Source organism: Saccoglossus kowalevskii, chromosome 18 (assembly GCF_978046115.1).
Source record: "Saccoglossus kowalevskii chromosome 18, keSacKowa6.1, whole genome shotgun sequence".
Taxonomy (NCBI): domain Eukaryota; kingdom Metazoa; phylum Hemichordata; class Enteropneusta; family Harrimaniidae; genus Saccoglossus; species Saccoglossus kowalevskii.
Window position 1 is genome coordinate 11,110,504 of NC_140658.1, and position 19,382 is coordinate 11,129,885.

At 35.4% G+C, this 19,382-nt stretch overlaps 1 protein-coding gene across 1 annotated transcript in view; it reads right to left on the bottom strand.

Moving 5' to 3' along the window:
- Window positions 1–261: 261 nt before the first annotated feature.
- The window catches only part of LOC102809148 (uncharacterized), a 230,846-nt gene continuing 211,725 nt past the window's right edge, over window positions 262–19,382 (bottom strand). The window contains exons 17-20 of the mRNA XM_085492918.1: window positions 4,911–5,012; window positions 2,741–2,836; window positions 2,268–2,354; window positions 262–1,926 (exon numbers count right to left, since the gene is read on the bottom strand). Of these exons, the coding sequence (XP_085349044.1) occupies window positions 1,921–1,926; window positions 2,268–2,354; window positions 2,741–2,836; window positions 4,911–5,012 (291 nt within the window). The 3' untranslated portion in view covers window positions 262–1,920. The remainder of the gene's footprint in view (window positions 1,927–2,267; window positions 2,355–2,740; window positions 2,837–4,910; window positions 5,013–19,382) is intronic.

Below are 19,382 nucleotides of genomic sequence, written 5' to 3' on the forward strand. Positions count from 1 at the left end.
CCACCTCACGTTTACACCCTTTCATGGCAGCTCAAGCCGATCAAATTCAAACTGTTAAAACGTCTGTTACTGCTCAGGTTTCCAATGCATCGTGAGGGGGAGGGGTAAAGGACAAGTCAAATTTGACATTAGAGTAAACAAAATCTAGGGCAGAAAAAGTCAACTGATTGCCAAATTATGGTGGACACAAAGCTAAAGAAAAAATTTAAACTGCACAAATAAAGTAATTTTACACAGAGAGAAAAAATAAACACACTTGACTCCAATAACAACCACCTTTATTACACCATAATAGCTTAAAGCACACACACACAGACATAACTTGAAATACGTTTTGAATTTGTTTTATATCATATAAACTACACTATCAATACTACAACAATTTTCTATCTCTATATAATATTTATTACAGAATAATTTACAGCAATTGAAACCATGATAAAATGAACACACAATGTGAATATATGATCATTTCTACAAATAAACTTGTTTTCATCAATTTCGGTACATTTTTGTATTTGACTAATTGTTATGTACTCCAGACCATTCATCTCAGTGTTATCACTATCACCCACACGAGATATCGTGTTGGCAATAGCGATAACAGACAAATGGTCAGGGTAATTGCTACAATGCACAGTAGAATATCTGGTTATACACTGATTGCTACACACTTCAAATTATGATAAATAGGATTGTTTTCCCATTTAGTATTTTGTAACTGAAATTGTTGACTTGTGAGAAATAATAGTGTCAAAATGTGTTTAATGCAACGTCCAAAATGAAATTATGAGAATTAGTTTACTATTATGTCCTATTATTCATTTCATATAAAAACTACAATCATACATGAACAATACATGTACATCAATTAAAGCTGGAATGTAATACATTTCATTAGAATAAAATAAAGTACATTATTAGAATATTTCACTGGTAAAATACATCACTGGAATGAACTTTTCTAAATAATTAAAATAATTAAAACTTGTTATCATTATACACATATATTGTTAAATGTGTATTAGAGTATGACATACAGTGAATGATGGGAATAGGTAACTAAGCAGATAAATGTATTCATTTATGCATTCATATTCAAAATAAATTCTAACTGCAAAAATCATCACCTCATAATTTGATAATATTTGTTTTTTATTCAAAACTGAGTATTTTGCAAAAACAAAATTGCAAACAATATACATGTAATAAAGTGTTAATGAATAATATCTGTTATTGGAAAATTGAAATCTACTAAATATACAAGTTGTCAGGGCTCATACCACGAGATTGCTATATGAAAATGATGAAAAAATGGCTCCAAAAATGGGAAATCAACATGCCAGTAATCAGCCACTTCAACGAAACTAACATGTTGGCCAGCTCAAACTCTTGCAATTCTCAGGTAAACAAGAGACACCTACTGTAGTTGGATTGCACCTAAAGAAATCATTGGAAATACACCATGATTAGAACATCCAAATACATACAGAATAAAAGTCGCTAAGTAGTAAACAAAAGACCACATGCTGGTCTCACCTTTGACCCAGGTGATCACGCCCTCAAACAGAAAAAAATATTTAAAAAATGTCATTGATTCTTGCAAGGCATTTAAATTGAGGGGCTACGAGCAGCCATTGATTGATTAGTGGCATGAGTCCTTAAGAGAAATAAGAAGGTTTAATAAAGTCCTTGTTGATCTTATATATAATGGAATATCATTAGACGAGTAATTTTCTACGAACAGCAATTGGTTGATTAGTGGCATGAGACCTGTCATTGTTGTTGAAATATTTATGCTAATATTTCAATACATTTAGACGTAACTGATGTTGAAAACAAATTAGCATTAAATCATTCAGCACCATAAATCGAAGATGGCTTCATTTTACACCAAGTCGATGTATGTGTTGTGCATCTTCAGTTCTATAGAGAAAAAAAACAATGATAAACAAAATAGGTCAATGATGAAACATAACACCAAGAAACAGTCTTAGTTCTGTCACTGATTTGATCATGTTGTGTATTATATTTATTAATAATTTGATGTAATATCTAATTTAATCGCAATATTTATTTGATCGTCTAGCCAAGGTTAAATTCAGCCCCTGTTGGGTTAGAAATTCACTGTTTAAATTTAAATGTTCGAAGTATTACCTACACTATTTTAAACTCATAAAACTCTTTCCGCGTCTTTTCACAAAAATTATTTTGATACTGATCATATGTATGAAGTATTGATTACATAACAATGACATTGTTCTCACCATTTTCTCCCTTATTGCAGCACGGAGTATTTTTACAGTCTCTTCATGATTTCCTTCCAGCGCAATATCAACACAAGACTTTCCTTCCTGGTAAAACAAATACGTATGTCAGTTTATTTTAATGTAACAAATATTTGTACATAATATATATGTGCATGACATGTTGATACAAGTTTCAAGTCTGGTTTCAGCAGAAATTAAAGTGATGTGTTTAAATCACAAATGCTTAATGTACACTGTTTTGTAGTTGAATACTGTGAACATGTTGCTGATGAAAACATGTTTCAACCACTGACAAAAATAAAACCGGGTCAACATATTTCCGACATTAGAATGATTTAAACTACGCACAGCCTGTGGCAATAGAACATGTGTATATCATGATAATAACACAGTTTGACTAAATGGCAAATTTATATTAGTGGTTGAATAAAATATTGAACAAAGGTGAAAAACCAAAATACTTTACTTACTGTGGTGACTCCTAGATTGGCGCCTGATTGGATGAGCAGTTTGACGATGTCAGCGTTTCCTGCCTCACTTGCTAGGAACAAAGCTGTCTCCCCATCCTGTGTAATACAGCATAATATACAATGATTTGTGTTAGTAATGTTTAAATAATTGTATAGCGGTAATTTTATGTGATTCATACCAACACGTAATGGAAGTGCAAACTCAGTTGATGACTTTTACCCAACAGATACAACATTTTCAAAAATAATTGGTGGAATGACATTTTAATGTTTTGTTATATTCATTTCAAAGTGGTACAATACAGGTACAAATGTATGGCAGGGATCTACACTGCAATTTGGCTAAACTAATCAAGTTTCTATGTTTTAACATTTACTATTAACATTGAGTGACATTGCAATCAATATAAACTAAAACTAACTATACAAATGTATGGCAGGGATCTACACTGCAATTTGGCTAAACGAATAAGTTTCTATATTTCAATATTTACCATTAACATTGAGTGACATTACAATCAATATAAACTAAAACTAACTATACAAATGTATGGTAGGGATCTACACTGCAATTTGGCTAAACTAATCAAGATTCTATGTTTTAACATTTACCATAAACATTGAGTGACATTACAATCAATATAAACTAAAACTAACTATACAAATGTATGGCAGGGATCTTCACTACAATTTGGCTACACTAATCAAGTTTCTATGTTTTAACATTTACCATTAACATTGAGTGACATTGCAATCAATATAAACTAAAACTAACTATAGTTAGAATGTGTTGTATCACTATGACTATGATCTACATAGTAAATTTTAATTTGAAATCGGAAATTGACATCGCCATTCAAGAATCTGTTTTTCTCAGTGTTGACATTTAAAAACAATGAGCGTAAATATGTTTGATTAAAATGATTCGGGCAGTCCCAGGTGAAATGCAAGCAAATTTGAGAACCATGGACGCAGTCGGACAAGATGCTGATGGAGATCTGTGAGATGTGTAAATGCAGATTTAGGAGCGGAATTGACATTAGGTGAATATTGGTGGAGATAAGGGCAGAGTTAATTTGAAATAAAAAATGGAAATTGTCATTCTAGAATTATTTCTTTGTGTTAATATGTTTGATCTAATTAAAACAAATAGGACAGTCAGGAGAATGGACAGTCAGGAGAAATATTGATGCAGTAAGGTAAGTTGTGGACGGAATTAGTCGAGATGCTGGCAAAGTTAGGCGAATAATGGCGAAGGTAGGCGAGATGACGTGAAGGCAGGCGAGATGATGGCGAAGTTAGGCGAGATGATGATGGAGATAGGGGTAAGAGAAAGCAACATCATTGCTCAGAATACAAGTTTATAGACATGATTAATGTTAAAACGCAGTACATTTTCAAATCTATGTTTGGTTTAGATTCTGCATCAACCAGTTGAATAATTTGACAATTGACATTTTAACCTCCTTGAGTTCCTAACGCTGAAAGTTACATCCTGATTTTATAATGGCATTAGCAGAATCAAATACAAACACCTGTCAACCTTCATTAAGATCCCCAAAATGTCACATTCAATCGTGAATTAATAGTGAACTGTGACATTGACCTCACTGAGTATATGTGCTACATTCACTAAGGGTAAGGGTAGACACATATTTTGGCACCAAAGTCAGGACAAATTTGAACTTTAGTGTACTGATCCTACTACATCACTTATCCACTATTCTTGAAAGAAGTTTTCATGTGATAATTTTTTTTCCAACTTTCAAAATATTGATTGTCCGTGTTTCTATACCGACCACATGGTATGGATACAATAATCATATTAAATTGTGATACGTTTTATGGAACTTCTCTTACACAAACAACACATACCTACACACACACACATACATGAACAAGTCGTATAATGTTGCCATGTGATGTTACAGTAGGGATATTTTATACTTTTACACACTTTCTAATTTAATGAGTAGTATTTATTTAATGTTTACTTCTATTTTGCATTGTTTCTGTAGAAAACACATTCAAAACCTATATTTACATTCATGGGAGCCTTGTAATAAAAATGCTAAATACAGAAATCAATACATCACCAGACATACGGTTAAAACTGTAATAACTTACACACAAACATACCCGTACTAAAAAATACAAATCAGATAATTACCGATGAATTTGCTTCAATATTACAATTGTTTCTGAGTAAAACATTCACGACTTCTATGTTCTTGCCAAAATAACTAGCGTAATGTAATGGAGTCCATAAATTCTGTAAAGATATAACACAATGTGATAATTATCTTATTTACACTGATACAAGGTATAGGGCAAGAATAGTGTTATCATAATGATATTTCAATGTTTCTGTCAGGAGACAAAATGATCTGAAACCTGTTCATGTATTAACTATTCCACATTCACAATGTACAATACACTAAGTCAATCTGTGTGAATCACAATCTAAACCACAATCTAAAGTTAAGTATTGAAATTTCCTCGATAATGTTAGATTATGAAACCTTTAAAGGTTTATTTCATTTCTCAGATTATAAACTGGAAAAAATAAACCAATGTCATTTCCAATAACATAACCAAAGCGAATTACTTCTTATCCATTTGATTTAAAATAAGTTCAATGGGAAAATAGGCTTGTGTGAAACAAATGTTCAGATGAATATCGTAAATAAATACCTCTTTATATTTCAAAGTTAATTTTGTTATTCAACTATTGATTAAACTATATAACTCAGTTAACACTGAAGGGACTAGTTAAATCAAGTGGGATAAAACCCAAAGAAACGACAGGGAGACAAGGATGCCGGGAGGTAGGTATTGGGGAAGCATCACACCTTCGCCTGCAGTCATCGTAGCAGCCGAACCAATGATGCAATTCGCAGGTTTGAGTTGCATCGTGATATGGAAAATGTGGTACCTGAGTTTGGTGGTCGATCACTGCGGCAAGCTTACAAGTATGCGTCGTAAGGCTTGTTGCCACAGTACGAGTTGCAATTTAGAATAACACTGCGGCAAGAACACTGTGGTACCCCCAAGTATGCCTTTATGCTGCAGTGACAGCCCCAAAATTATGAAGAGAACAACAAGCATGACTGTGTTAGTAAATTCAAGTCATGCAAACAAGATTTAATTCCATCTTGATGAGATGATAGCATGGATGGTAATCAAATGATAAAACAAGAATAAAATTGAAATTAGAACAAAATCAAAACAATCAACAAACGTAACAATATTTAAAAAGTACTCAAAATACAAGTTCTGTGCACAGCGAGTGCATAAATAATAAAGCGAATACCAAATGCAAGTGAAATGACGAACAAAGTCAAATTAAATGCTTTCAACAGTTTTGTGAAGAGAGATGCACATTGTGTGCAACAAATGGTAAACTACATACAGATAGAGCAAATAGAACGATACATGAAGTCAAAATGGAATGCGATATGGTAATTTAAAAACTGATATGAATTAATTATAAACAAAAGGGGTGCGAATAAAGTAACCATAGGGTCTGTCTGGCATGACTAATGTCTGTGATTTTGTGAAAATTGAACATATGAATAATTTGATAGTCGAGGGTACGAGTAATGTTGTATCCTTATTCCAGTGTCTTAATATAAATTTTGTAAGCATCGCTCATTCATCGTACAGGGGTGACGACAGCTCCACTTCGGAAGCTATGGCTGGTGAATTGGGTGATGTGAAGTACACCACCCTGAGGAGAGTGTAAACGCAACTCCTGTGTGAGAGCTTCTGGCCGGTTAGGTAGTCACCATTGATGAATTGAAAAGCAAAGCTCTGTCTCAAGTGAGATGTGTTTACAGAATATTGGAGATACGCACATACTGCACAGTCAGTCAGAAGCAGTGATGACAATTGTATGACCTTGTAAGGTGCGGTTGTAGGGTGTTTCAGTTGGATATGTAATTGACATAGCCTGCTTGGATGTGCATGTCGAGGGTGGCAGTCAGGTACAACATGGTTCCCACAGTAAAACATTAAGTAGATGCAGTAATTAAAACCTAAATCAAATCAATAAGTAGATGAACTAGCTAACACAAATTTATATTATAGCTAGTTAGTAAGGGTGCATTTACTGCAGGTTGCTATTATAGTATTATAAACTAGTGTTCAGTGTTCAACTCATTAAAGAGTAAAAACGAAACATTGACCATACTATGAGTGATATCAACCTCTGATGTCATATAGAGGTGGACTGTAAGGGTAAAAACCAAACATTGACAATACTATGAGTGATATCAACCTCTGATGTCATATAGAGGTTGACTGTGAGGGGTAAAAACTGGGTCGATTTCACTCTCTAAGTACAGAATCTGGTACAGGAAATTTATCTGAAAATGTGGGTATGTTCTTTTGATGGTTTCTGATTTTAAACAAGTTAAACACAATAAATTTTGTTTCAGTAAATAATTTTATACAACTCCAGAATATTCTATAGCAAAATACAGTATGATACAAATTTACCAAGCTTCTACTGTACTAAGGTATGCCCACAGAAACTGATAAATGGGTACTAATTCCAAGATCTTGGGAATCCTGTCTATAGAGGGCGCCAATCAATATGTTCATGTATACATTTGTATTTGGTAATACATGTGTATGGTTCCACACAATAGAACCAGAAACTAACCAACAATGGCATCAAACAGTATTTCATATATCATTGATCATCAATAAACTGTAGGGGGTGCACCAACATGCGAACAAATCTGCCCACTGTAGTTGTCATAGAGAAAATATAGTTCGCTTAATCTGTCGGAAAATCTGTGTAGTCGTATTATCTCAAACGCTGCCGTCATCAAACAAACTCTTACCGCATATTGTTCATGGCTGGTATTAGTAGATAGATTACGCAACATCCTGTGTGTAGATAGTTTTAATGCCGCCTTTCATGTCTGAATTTATATTTAGTATTAGTAGTAGTTGTTTACTTCAACTGTATAAACAACACGTGTTATTTATCTCTGTATTACTGAGAAATAAATCAGTTCTTCTTCAGGTTTGAAACAGTCAACATCGCCTTGTTTTTACTCTCTCGCACACACACATACGTCGAACCTTTTCCCACATTAGAATTTATGGTGCCGAGACCAGGATCTTGAACTGAAACAGAGAGTAAACCAAGACATCATCGATATGGCAGAAACTGACGGCCAGAAAGCAAGCAAGAAGCGTAAGGGCAACAGAGGACAGATGACCAAACAGATTCACAAAGCCGAAGAACTCATGCAAAAAGACGAATTCCTGACATCCGATAAAGATTTGATGACTGCAACAATACAAGATATAAGGCAACGTCTAAAGACTATTCAAGAATGCGATGACAAAATACTGGATGAAGCCGAAAACGATGAAGTATACGCCAAAGTATTCGAAGAAGCAGATGACTACGGAATCAAGATAAATGAAACTTTGGTGCGTTTTCAAAGCTTTCTAGAGAGAAACACTGAACAAAGACCGGTAACAGAGACACCCACATCACCCGATACTTCGATAACATCAAGAACAACAAGAACGGTCAACCTACCCAAGTTACAGTTACCAACGTTTGAAGGTAACATACTGAAATGGACCACGTTCATTGACGCCTTTAGGTCGTCCGTAGATAATGACTCTAGTCTGGAAAACATCCAAAAATTCCAGTACTTGATGACACAACTAAGTGGTGAAGCAGCAAGAACTGTTGAACGTCTGCAGTTAACCAACGCAAACTACTCAGAAGCACTGACACTCTTAGAACAAAGGTATGGTCAACCACATAAGATTATTTCTAGCTACATGAAGGCATTATGGGAGCTACAAACACCCGATAATTCTTTATCAAGTATGACCAATTTTTACGACAATCTAGAAACCTACATTCGTGGATTGCGATCTCTTGGTAAAAAGGAGGATTCCTATGGCGATCTACTTGTTCCGATTATTTTCGAGAAGTTGCCTGCAAATACAAGAACCCAGATTTCACGCGAACATGGTAATAACGCCTGGTCGATAACAGAATTGAAGAAAGCCATACACAGGGAAATCCAAGCTAGACAAGCGGGTAATCCAATTCAATGAACAACACGCCACTGAAAGATATTCATCCTCTACAACATCCTTTCATGTTGGATACAAGTCGAACAGATCTTCCGATTTCAAGCCTAGACCCATCAAATGTGCATACTGCAAAGCCGCCCACTCAGCACATGCTTGTGAAATCATAATTGGGCCCGATAAACGTATGGCTATAGTGAAAAGAGACATATTGTGCTTTAATTGCTTAGGACACCATAAAGTACACGAGTGCAAGTCTAAATATCGCTGTAAATTCTGTCACGGGAAACACCATTCTACGCTCTGCGACAATGCAATCACTATGTGTATGACTATCACATAACGTGACATCCTGTCAATATGCCAATTATACCACCTGAAAACATGGCAATAAATAAAATAACTCACTATGTGTATGACAATCACATAACGTGACATCCTGGCAATATGCCAATTATACCACCTGAAAACGAGTCAAATATATCACTATGTGTATGACAATCACGTAACGTGACATCCTGTCAATATGCCAATTATACCACCTGAAAACATGGCGACACGTCATATATATCACTAAGTGTATAACAATCACATAACACTGCATCCTGGCAATATGTCATAACTTGACATCCTGGCAATATGCCAATTATACCACCTGAAAACATGGCGACATGTCATATATATCACTAAGTGTATGACAATCACATAACACGGCATCCTGGCAATATGTCATAACTTGACATCCTGGCAATATGCCAATTATACCACCTGAAAACATGGCAACAAGTCATATATATCACTATGTGTATGACTATCACATAACGTGACATCCTGTCAATATGCCAATTATACCACCTGAAAACATGGCAATAAATAAAATAACTCACTATGTGTATGACAATCACATAACGTGACATCCTGGCAATATGCCAATTATACCACCTGAAAACGAGTCAAATATATCACTATGTGTATGACAATCACGTAACGTGACATCCTGTCAATATGCCAATTATACCACCTGAAAACATGGCGACACGTCATATATATCACTAAGTGTATAACAATCACATAACACTGCATCCTGGCAATATGTCATAACTTGACATCCTGGCAATATGCCAATTATACCACCTGAAAACATGGCGACATGTCATATATATCACTAAGTGTATGACAATCACATAACACGGCATCCTGGCAATATGTCGTAACTTGACATCCTGGCAATATGCCAATTATACCACCTGAAAACATGGCAACAAGTCATATATATCACTATGTGTATGACTATCACATAATGTGACATCCTGGCAATATGCCAATTATACCACCTGAAAACATGGCAATAAATAAAATAACTCACTATGTGTATGACAATCACATAACGTGACATCCTGGCAATATGCCAATTATACCACCTGAAAACGAGTCAAATATATCACTATGTGTATGACAATCACGTAACGTGACATCCTGTCAATATGCCAATTATACCACCTGAAAACATGGCGACACGTCATATATATCACTAAGTGTATAACAATCACATAACACTGCATCCTGGCAATATGTCATAACTTGACATCCTGGCAATATGCCAATTATACCACCTGAAAACATGGCGACATGTCATATATATCACTAAGTGTATGACAATCACATAACACGGCATCCTGGCAATATGTCATAACTTGACATCCTGGCAATATGCCAATTATACCACCTGAAAACATGGCAACAAGTCATATATATCACTATGTGTATGACTATCACATAATGTGACATCCTGGCAATATGCCAATTATACCACCTGAAAACATGGCAACAATTCAAATATACCACTATGTGTATGACTATCACATAATGTGACATCCTGGCAATATGCCAAATATACCATCAGAAAACATGGCAACAATTCAAATATACCACTATGTGTATGACAATCACATAACGTGACATCCTGGCAATATGCCAAATATACCACCTGAAAACATGACAACAATTCAAATATACCACTATGTGTATGACAATCACATTACACCCTGACTACTACAGAAATACAAAATAAATTGAGTAAATTCTCAGCTGCAGAGCTTGTGATAATTAGTCTGCCTGGCTCATATCCTGAATTGGCTGAAGTTCCACTGCTGTTGTCACTATTTACATATTGTCAACGGTATCTATTACTAAGTTTAATAGATTAAAAACTATTATTTAAATGTCGTACGATTCTACCACTGGTTCATTTTTGACAGGTTACGGTCAGTGTTCGACATTACACAACAATCCAAACTAAACTACAGATATTGCGTGATACTGTTTTGCGATTGTATTTTTTAGATTCTTAGAGTGAACGCAGCATTTACAGTTCATTCAAAGTTGCATAGGGGCGTACTTTAAGTTGATACAGTAACAATGTCGGCACTGGTGTCTTTTTGCTGGTGTGCACCTAAGCCAAAATAAAAAAAGCCTGATCATTTGAACAATATCATTACAAGATTGGTGGGAAGTGATACATTTTGCGCCAAGGCATTCAAAAATCGGATGTCTGAGAAACTATGACATATATGGAAACATTAGATTTTGATATTGGCATTTTGAAAAAACATGTGGGGACACTATACTTGTTACCAAAGGGCACTGTGAAGTTTAACTGTAATGGAGACAAAATCTGAAAGATCACTTTAAAAAGAACAAACAAATATTAAACAGGTTAGAGCGCTATCAATGTAAAAAACAGCTCCTTGTATAGAGAACTCTCGTATTTTTTTTTTACAGAAAAAATTATTTATTTCACGTTAATTTTTCCAGAGTTTATTTATTTAGAGTTAATTTATTTATTTCAAGTTATTTTTTCCAGAGTTTTGGGCTACATCTAGTATTTTGTGTTATTTGTGACACCGCCTGGTTGGTTTTTATCGTAGCAGTTGTCCGAGAGCAATATATTCGCAGTGAAGTGTCCGACTTTCAGTACACTTTCGATCCGTAAATAGTGGTAAAATATAGATTTATAAACATCGCGTAAAAACATGCACTCTGCGCTGCCATCTTTGTTACCTCAATCAGAATCCCTTTGTAACCCAGCATGCATCGGACGCGATGTCACAACATGCATTACATCGCTTCAGTGACATTCCTCAGTAATGACGCACTTTATAAATGAGGGTTCTTTTTTTCTTCTGCCGGCTCGTCTGCAGTTGAATAATTTTTGCTTCGATTTATTTACGTTTCTTTCCCAATGCGACTTAATTTCACTTTCTTTTAATTCTTGGTAATTAGTGTCACCGGCGATGGAGTAGTAAAAACCGTAATTAACCGCAGTGCAGCAAATCGGGATAGATCTCTCTGACGCTATGGGCAAATTATTACTTTACAGGCCCCGCTCCATGGACTTCTTGTAGATGTGTTATCACTGTAAGGCTAAAAATAGCAGGATTACATTTCGATCATTACAATTTATTGTCTTAAAGATCTGCAAGACGATGCTGACACTTGTAAACAACACAATCGTAAACAGGATTTCAAGAATTACCGGCGAAACGAAAGCGGCGCGGCTATTTGTCTAAGAACGCGGGCCCACAGTGCTTGAAAGGCCCGAGGAGAACACTGTACATGTAAGCAGCACATTTTTCAATTAAGATTGCAGAAAGTTGTACGGGATTCTGCCTATGATTTTGTCAATTGATGAATATGACGCACAAAGTGAAATTGAACCTGCGTTAATGAAAATCAGGAAGGGTCCTGCGTTTTCGTCGAACTGACTGTACCAAAATCTAATAAGCACATCTGATCATCATATATTAGATGTGTGTCAAATTGTAATTGAATTGAAATTGTAGATTCTGAGTTATCAGTGGAACAAATTTTAGCTTCACGGGAGCTAAAAAAACACAGAAGAGTTAATACATGAAGACACAGAAAATATTACACACACACAAAAGTGATTTTAAGGACAATCCTCGCAGAACAGATTGCCAAGAAGTCGTAATGAGTCAGCCACATCAATTTAAGAAGTATATCACGCTTAGTACAACACACTGGAATGAGTGACTCACAATTAACATACATTGTATGTAGGAAAAACACCCACAGCAAAGAATCAAATGATGCCGACTCACAATCATCAAACAAGTAATTACAAACAACAAACTTTCAGAAATACTTGATGAGCCTGAAATGGAATAACAATTGAAGGAGATTAATCTTACTGTAATAAGTGTGAAATGTGAATTATTCTTTGTGTTAAATAGAATATACCAAACACAAACATATTCCTCTGAAATTTCCTGTGTACACACTGGCATACAGTAGCACTAGTGGTTATGAAGAATGTAAACACGTATCTCCAATCAGGAAGTGAAACAACAAAAACAAAGTGTTGCACATTTCAATGAATAACATCAGTAAACACGTCATGAAATATGATGGAATACAAAACAACAAATATCAAGGCACAACGGCATTCATGAACAATATCAAAACAGCAATCAATGATGTTACTCCACTACAGACACACTATAAACCTAACAAAATTAGAACCTCACCATCATAAATCTTCTACAACATCAATCGATAATTCAGTGAGTTCATATAATCTAGAGAAGTCAGGGATTTAGAAAGACAACTGAAAATATCTAAGAATAGTCACACACCAATAAAACGTGACTACAAAGAAGAACAAAACTAATAGTGATAATAAGTTTGGCCAGAGATTGCTCTCTTTTGGTCATTGGAATGTGGCTGGAATGAGATACAGATATATACCATCAAGCAATAATGAAAACAAAATAAGCAAAAAATATAGATATAGGAAACAAAATAAAAAAACATATATACAGATTTACCTGCAAACTGGTTAAATGAGAGAAAAACTGAATGATATTTTATGTATACCTTAAAACATGAAGGAAACAAAGGCATGGAGAAACTCAGCAGAAATTTGTATACATATCTGACAGTCCATTAAGGTACTTCTAATTCCATGACAATTGACTATTTGGTGTAAATTGGATAAACAATACTTCAAGCAACCTGAAGACAATTACATGTGTTCTGCATATGTACCACTAGAAAATCTTATTTGTATATTAATATAGATGGTAATCCATTGGTAGAAACAAGAAATTACAAAATACAACAGATTAGGTAAAATTATCATACAAGGCAACTTCAACACCAGTACAACAACTATTGATGGCATGTGATAAATTTACAGCACTTTTGAGTGCGTATAAATATGACATTAGCAAAAACATCACAACAAGAAAATAATCAAGGTATCAACGAATCCTGAGTAAAATGACCGCATTCAAACAAGACAAGCACGCCCTCTACGGCATATTAACTTAACACATACTTTATTGCCAACATAATCAGAGCAGTAAATAAAATGAAATGTTTTGGAACTCCAACATTATGGAATGATATCACAGCCCACAGCACTTAGCAGTGATGATATTAAACAATTTAAAATCAGGTTCAGTCAAAATAAACATTTGTAAAAACACTGCACACCATATTTGTTACAATTTATTAAAACAAGCCCGCAACAAAGAAATAAAATACATATATTAATTAATTAATTTGACAGTCAAATATAACAAAGCATGCCAAACTAGTCATTTCATCAATAATGCTATGCATGGTGTTCCTTTGACAAGTTATTGGCATAAAAAACAAAGGAAGGATCCGGTATTAAAGACATTGGGGACATTTGAATATGTCTACCTGTAATCACAGACATGCCCACAAATAAATCAAATCAATGGTAATTAGAGCGCCATCTAGGAAGTTATTGTCACCTTGACAAACCTAAACACAATTACAATGGTCAAATGTTTGCTCTTTTCTCTCAAATTGTGTTGAGAATAAACTTGATTTACTATATTTTTGAAATTTAAATTTGAACGAATCTGACTGAAGGAATGCCACTGGTCTCAACAAGTGTGATCGTGTCTCACAATATGTGCTTGCTATTTGGTTCCTGTATATCATTACAACATACCAATTAAATATGACAGTATGTACAACCACCATACAGTGTGAAATCACTGCAACATGACATTTAGGATTCAGGAATTTAATAACCGTTTAGGACATGATTGAAACCTGTCAATTAAGACATGGTGTGTACGACAACCATATAACATGACATCATTCCAACATGCCAATTATACCACTATGTGCCTGTTGGCTGAAATAGCTCGACTGTTAGCAATGCACATTGCAATTAAAGAACTGAAGATATCATTAGAAAATGAACAATATGTACAGAATGTATAGTATCAAAGCAATCAGACATGCGGTTTTTAACAAGGAGTCAAAAATATCACTTTATTCAAAAAATATTCACCAAAATTAGATAGTTAAGATATCATCATGAAATGAACAAATTTGAGAGAGGTCTACCTGTAGTACCTATATGTATGATATCAAAGCAATCAGAGAGGTCTACCAAAAATACATACATGTATATACCAAGTATCAAATCACTCAGGCTTTTAGTTTTCAAGAAGAAGTCGAAAAAGTAAAAAGTTGACACGAAGTCCTACCTACAGTCCTGAAGCTGCATGTACACAATAGAAAAAGCAGTTTAGCATTTTAATAAAACAGCCAGACAGCTGAGACAGACCATGAACACATCATCTCATGCCATGTCAATCACATAATGGAACATGATAGCAACATGTCAAATAATACATGATGTGCATAACAACCACATTCTATGCCATGGCAATCACATAATAGAAAATTGTTTGCACCATGTCAAATAAGACATGATGTGCATAACAACCACATACTATGCCATGGTAATCACATAATGAAACATTATTGCACTATGTCAAATATGACATGGTGTGCATAACAACCACATACTATGCCATGTCAATCACATAATGGAACATTATAGCAACATGTCAAATAATACATGATGTGCATAACAACCACATTCTATGCCATGGCAATCACATAATAGAACATTTTTTGCACCATGTCAAATAAGACATGATGTGCATAACAACCACATACTATGCCATGGCAATCACATAATGGAACATCATTGCACCATGTCAAATAAGACATGGTGTGCATAACAACCACATACTATGCCATGTCAATCACATAATAGAACATTATAGCAACATGTCAAATAATACATGGTGTGCATAACAACCACATACTATGCCATGGCAATCACATAATGGAACATTATTGCACCATGTCAAATAAGACATGTTGTGCATAACAATCACATACTATGCCATGGCAATCACATTATAGAACATTATTGCACCATGTCAAATAAGACAAGGTGTGCATAACAACCACATACTATGCCATGGCAATCACATAATAGAACATTTTTGCACCATGTCAAATAGGACAAGGTGTGCATAGCAACCACATACAATGCCATGCCATGGCAATCACATATTGGAACATTATTGCACCATGTCAAATAAGACATGGTGTGCATAACAACCACATACTATGCCATGGCAATCACATAATGGAACATTATTGCACCATGTCAAATAAGACATGGTGTGCATAACAACCACATACTATGTCATGGCAATCACATTATAGAACATTATTGCACCATGTCAAATAGGACAAGGTGTGCATAGCAACCACATACAATGCCATGGCAATCACATAATGGAACATTATTGCACCATGTCAAATAAGACATGGTGTGCATAACAACCACATACAATGCCATGGCAATCACATTACAGAACATTATTGCACCATGTCAAATAAGACATGGTGTGCATAACAACCACATACTATGCCATGGCAATCACATAATGGAACATTATTGCACCATGCCAAATAAGACAAGGTGTGCATAACAACCACATACTATGCCATGGCAATCACATTACAGAACATTATTGCACCATGTCAAATAGGACAAGGTGTGCATAGCAACCACATACAATGCCATGGCAATCACATAATGGAACATTATTTCACCATGTCAAATAAGACATGATGTGCATAACAACCACATACTATGCCATGGCAATCACATAATGGAACATTATTGCACCATGTCAAACAAGTCATTGTCAATGACACGTCCCCGTTCCGTTCATATTTGAGTGACATATACATTCAAAGCAGATCATGACCGAAATGCACCTGCATATGTACAACACATTGTGCTAAATCTGAACAAAATCCATCCATGCATGACTGAGATCCGGTTCTGGAATTGTGAAAATACGTGATTTTGATGCATTTTCGGCCTTAAAATGGCCATCATTCCACTATTGTTAAGCAGATCATGAAACAAATGCACAACTCTATTTGTGACATGATGTACCATGTGTGTGTGAAGTTTGAACTTGATCAATCCAGACATGTCTCGGATACGGATCCAGAACTGAATTCTTTAAAACAAAATGGCCGCCAGTCGGCCATTTCGAACTTGATCCGAAAAAAAAATGACGTGCATCAAGGTCCTATTATGTTTAATGTATGTACCAAATTTGAATGAAATCCGTCCATGCATAACTGAGATCCGGGTCCGGAATGGTGAAAATGTGTGATTTCAATGCATTTTCGGCCTTAAAGCGGCCGCCATTTAACTATCGTTAATGAGATCATGAAATAAATGCACATACATATTTGTGACATGATGTACCTTGTGTGTGTGAAGTTTGAACTCGATCAATCCAAGCATGTCTCAGATACGGATCCAGAACTGAATTCTTTAAAACAAAATGGCCGCCAGTCGGCCATTTCGAACCCGATCCAAAAAAAAATGACGTGCATCAAGGTCCTATTATGTTTAATGTATGTACCAAATTTGAACAAAATCCGTCTATGCATAACTGAGATCCGGGTCCGTAATGGTGAAAATGTGCGATTTTGATGCATTTTCGGCCTTAAAATGGCCGCTATTCGGCTATCGTTAATCAGATCATGAAAAAAATGCATGTGCATATGTCCCATATAATGTGTGATGTATGAGTGAAGTTTGAACTTAATCGGTCCATGCATGTTCGAGATACAGGTGATCACGGACGCACGGACGGACGCACGGACGCACACAGGGCAAAACATAAGTCCCCGTTTTCGGACTGCGTCCGAACGGGGACTAATAAGACAAGGTGTGCATAACAACCACATACTATCCCATGGCAATCACATAATAGAACATTTTTGCACCATGCCAAATAGGACAAGGTGTGCATAGCAACCACATACAATGCCATGCCATGGCAATCACATAATGGAACATTATAGCCACATGTCAAATAAGAAATGATGTGCATAACAACCACATACTATGCCATGGCAATCACATAATGGAACATTATTGCACCATGTCAAATAAGACATGGTGTGCATAACAACCACATACTACGTCATGGCAATCACATTATAGAACATTATTGCACCATGTCAAACAGGACAAGGTGTGCATGGCAACCACATACAATGCCATGGCAATCACATAATGGAACATTATTGCACCATGTCAAATAAGACATGGTGTGCATAACAACTCAATCACTCATATGATAAGCTCCGCTCGACAAAGTCGACAGCGGAGCTAAAAAGTGAAATTAGGGGTAATTATTTATGTTTGGTAAATGGCATATTCATGGGGTATAAATTCAATGTTCAAACATTTACAGCATGTAACAGACGTATTGGGGCAGCCTATTTGTAAACTCGCTAGCGAATTGGCTAACTACTTGGGCTTTGATTGAACAGTTGCTTTCAAATCTTGCTGGCTTCGACTTGTGGTCAGGTCCACTCTGGGTGAGTTCATATTGCATTAAGGGACATAGAATGATTTTACGTAGCCGGATACATCTCTGGATTCCCTTGAATGATTTGCTTTGTTACGCCAGGCATGATAATATTAAAGTAGTTTCCCTGGTCAGTCTGAGAATGGCCACAGTCAGCTGGCATACAAGTGATAATATGATAAATGTGATTAATCCACCGATATTTACTAAATAGGGAACACTGCTTGAAACTAAATAAAGAGACAAGTTTCCAACAAATCTTATTGAAACGTTGGGGTAACATTAAGCCAGTCGCTAAAAACATTTGGCCTCATTTGTCTTGACCCCAGTATGTGAAAAAAGTAGTATTTTTCATTCCAAAAATAACATTTTATCCTCATTTTCAATGTTAGGTAGATTTGCAATCGTAAATATATGGAGAGACTGAAGCATTACTTTACAGCTAAGGATATTGCAGAGCAAGAAATTGCCAGGTTTACTTTGCCTTATGGGTCCTAAGATGTTTGCCCTTCTGAGAAATCAACAAAGCAATAGACAAAACATTTGTGGATATTTTGGGAAAATATTTGTAGCAGAGAGATTCCATTTTTTTCAAACAACACCAACATGTAGGTAGATCTGTCAATAGCTATGTTACTGAATAAAGAAGGCTAGCACATCTCATGCGTGTTGCTACTATTTAAATGATGTGTTGCATTGATGTAATCCAAAATAATCTTTAATACTGGTGAAAGGAGAGGTTATATTGAAACTTCAATAAATAAAGTTATTTATAAATTTAATAAGCCACCTAC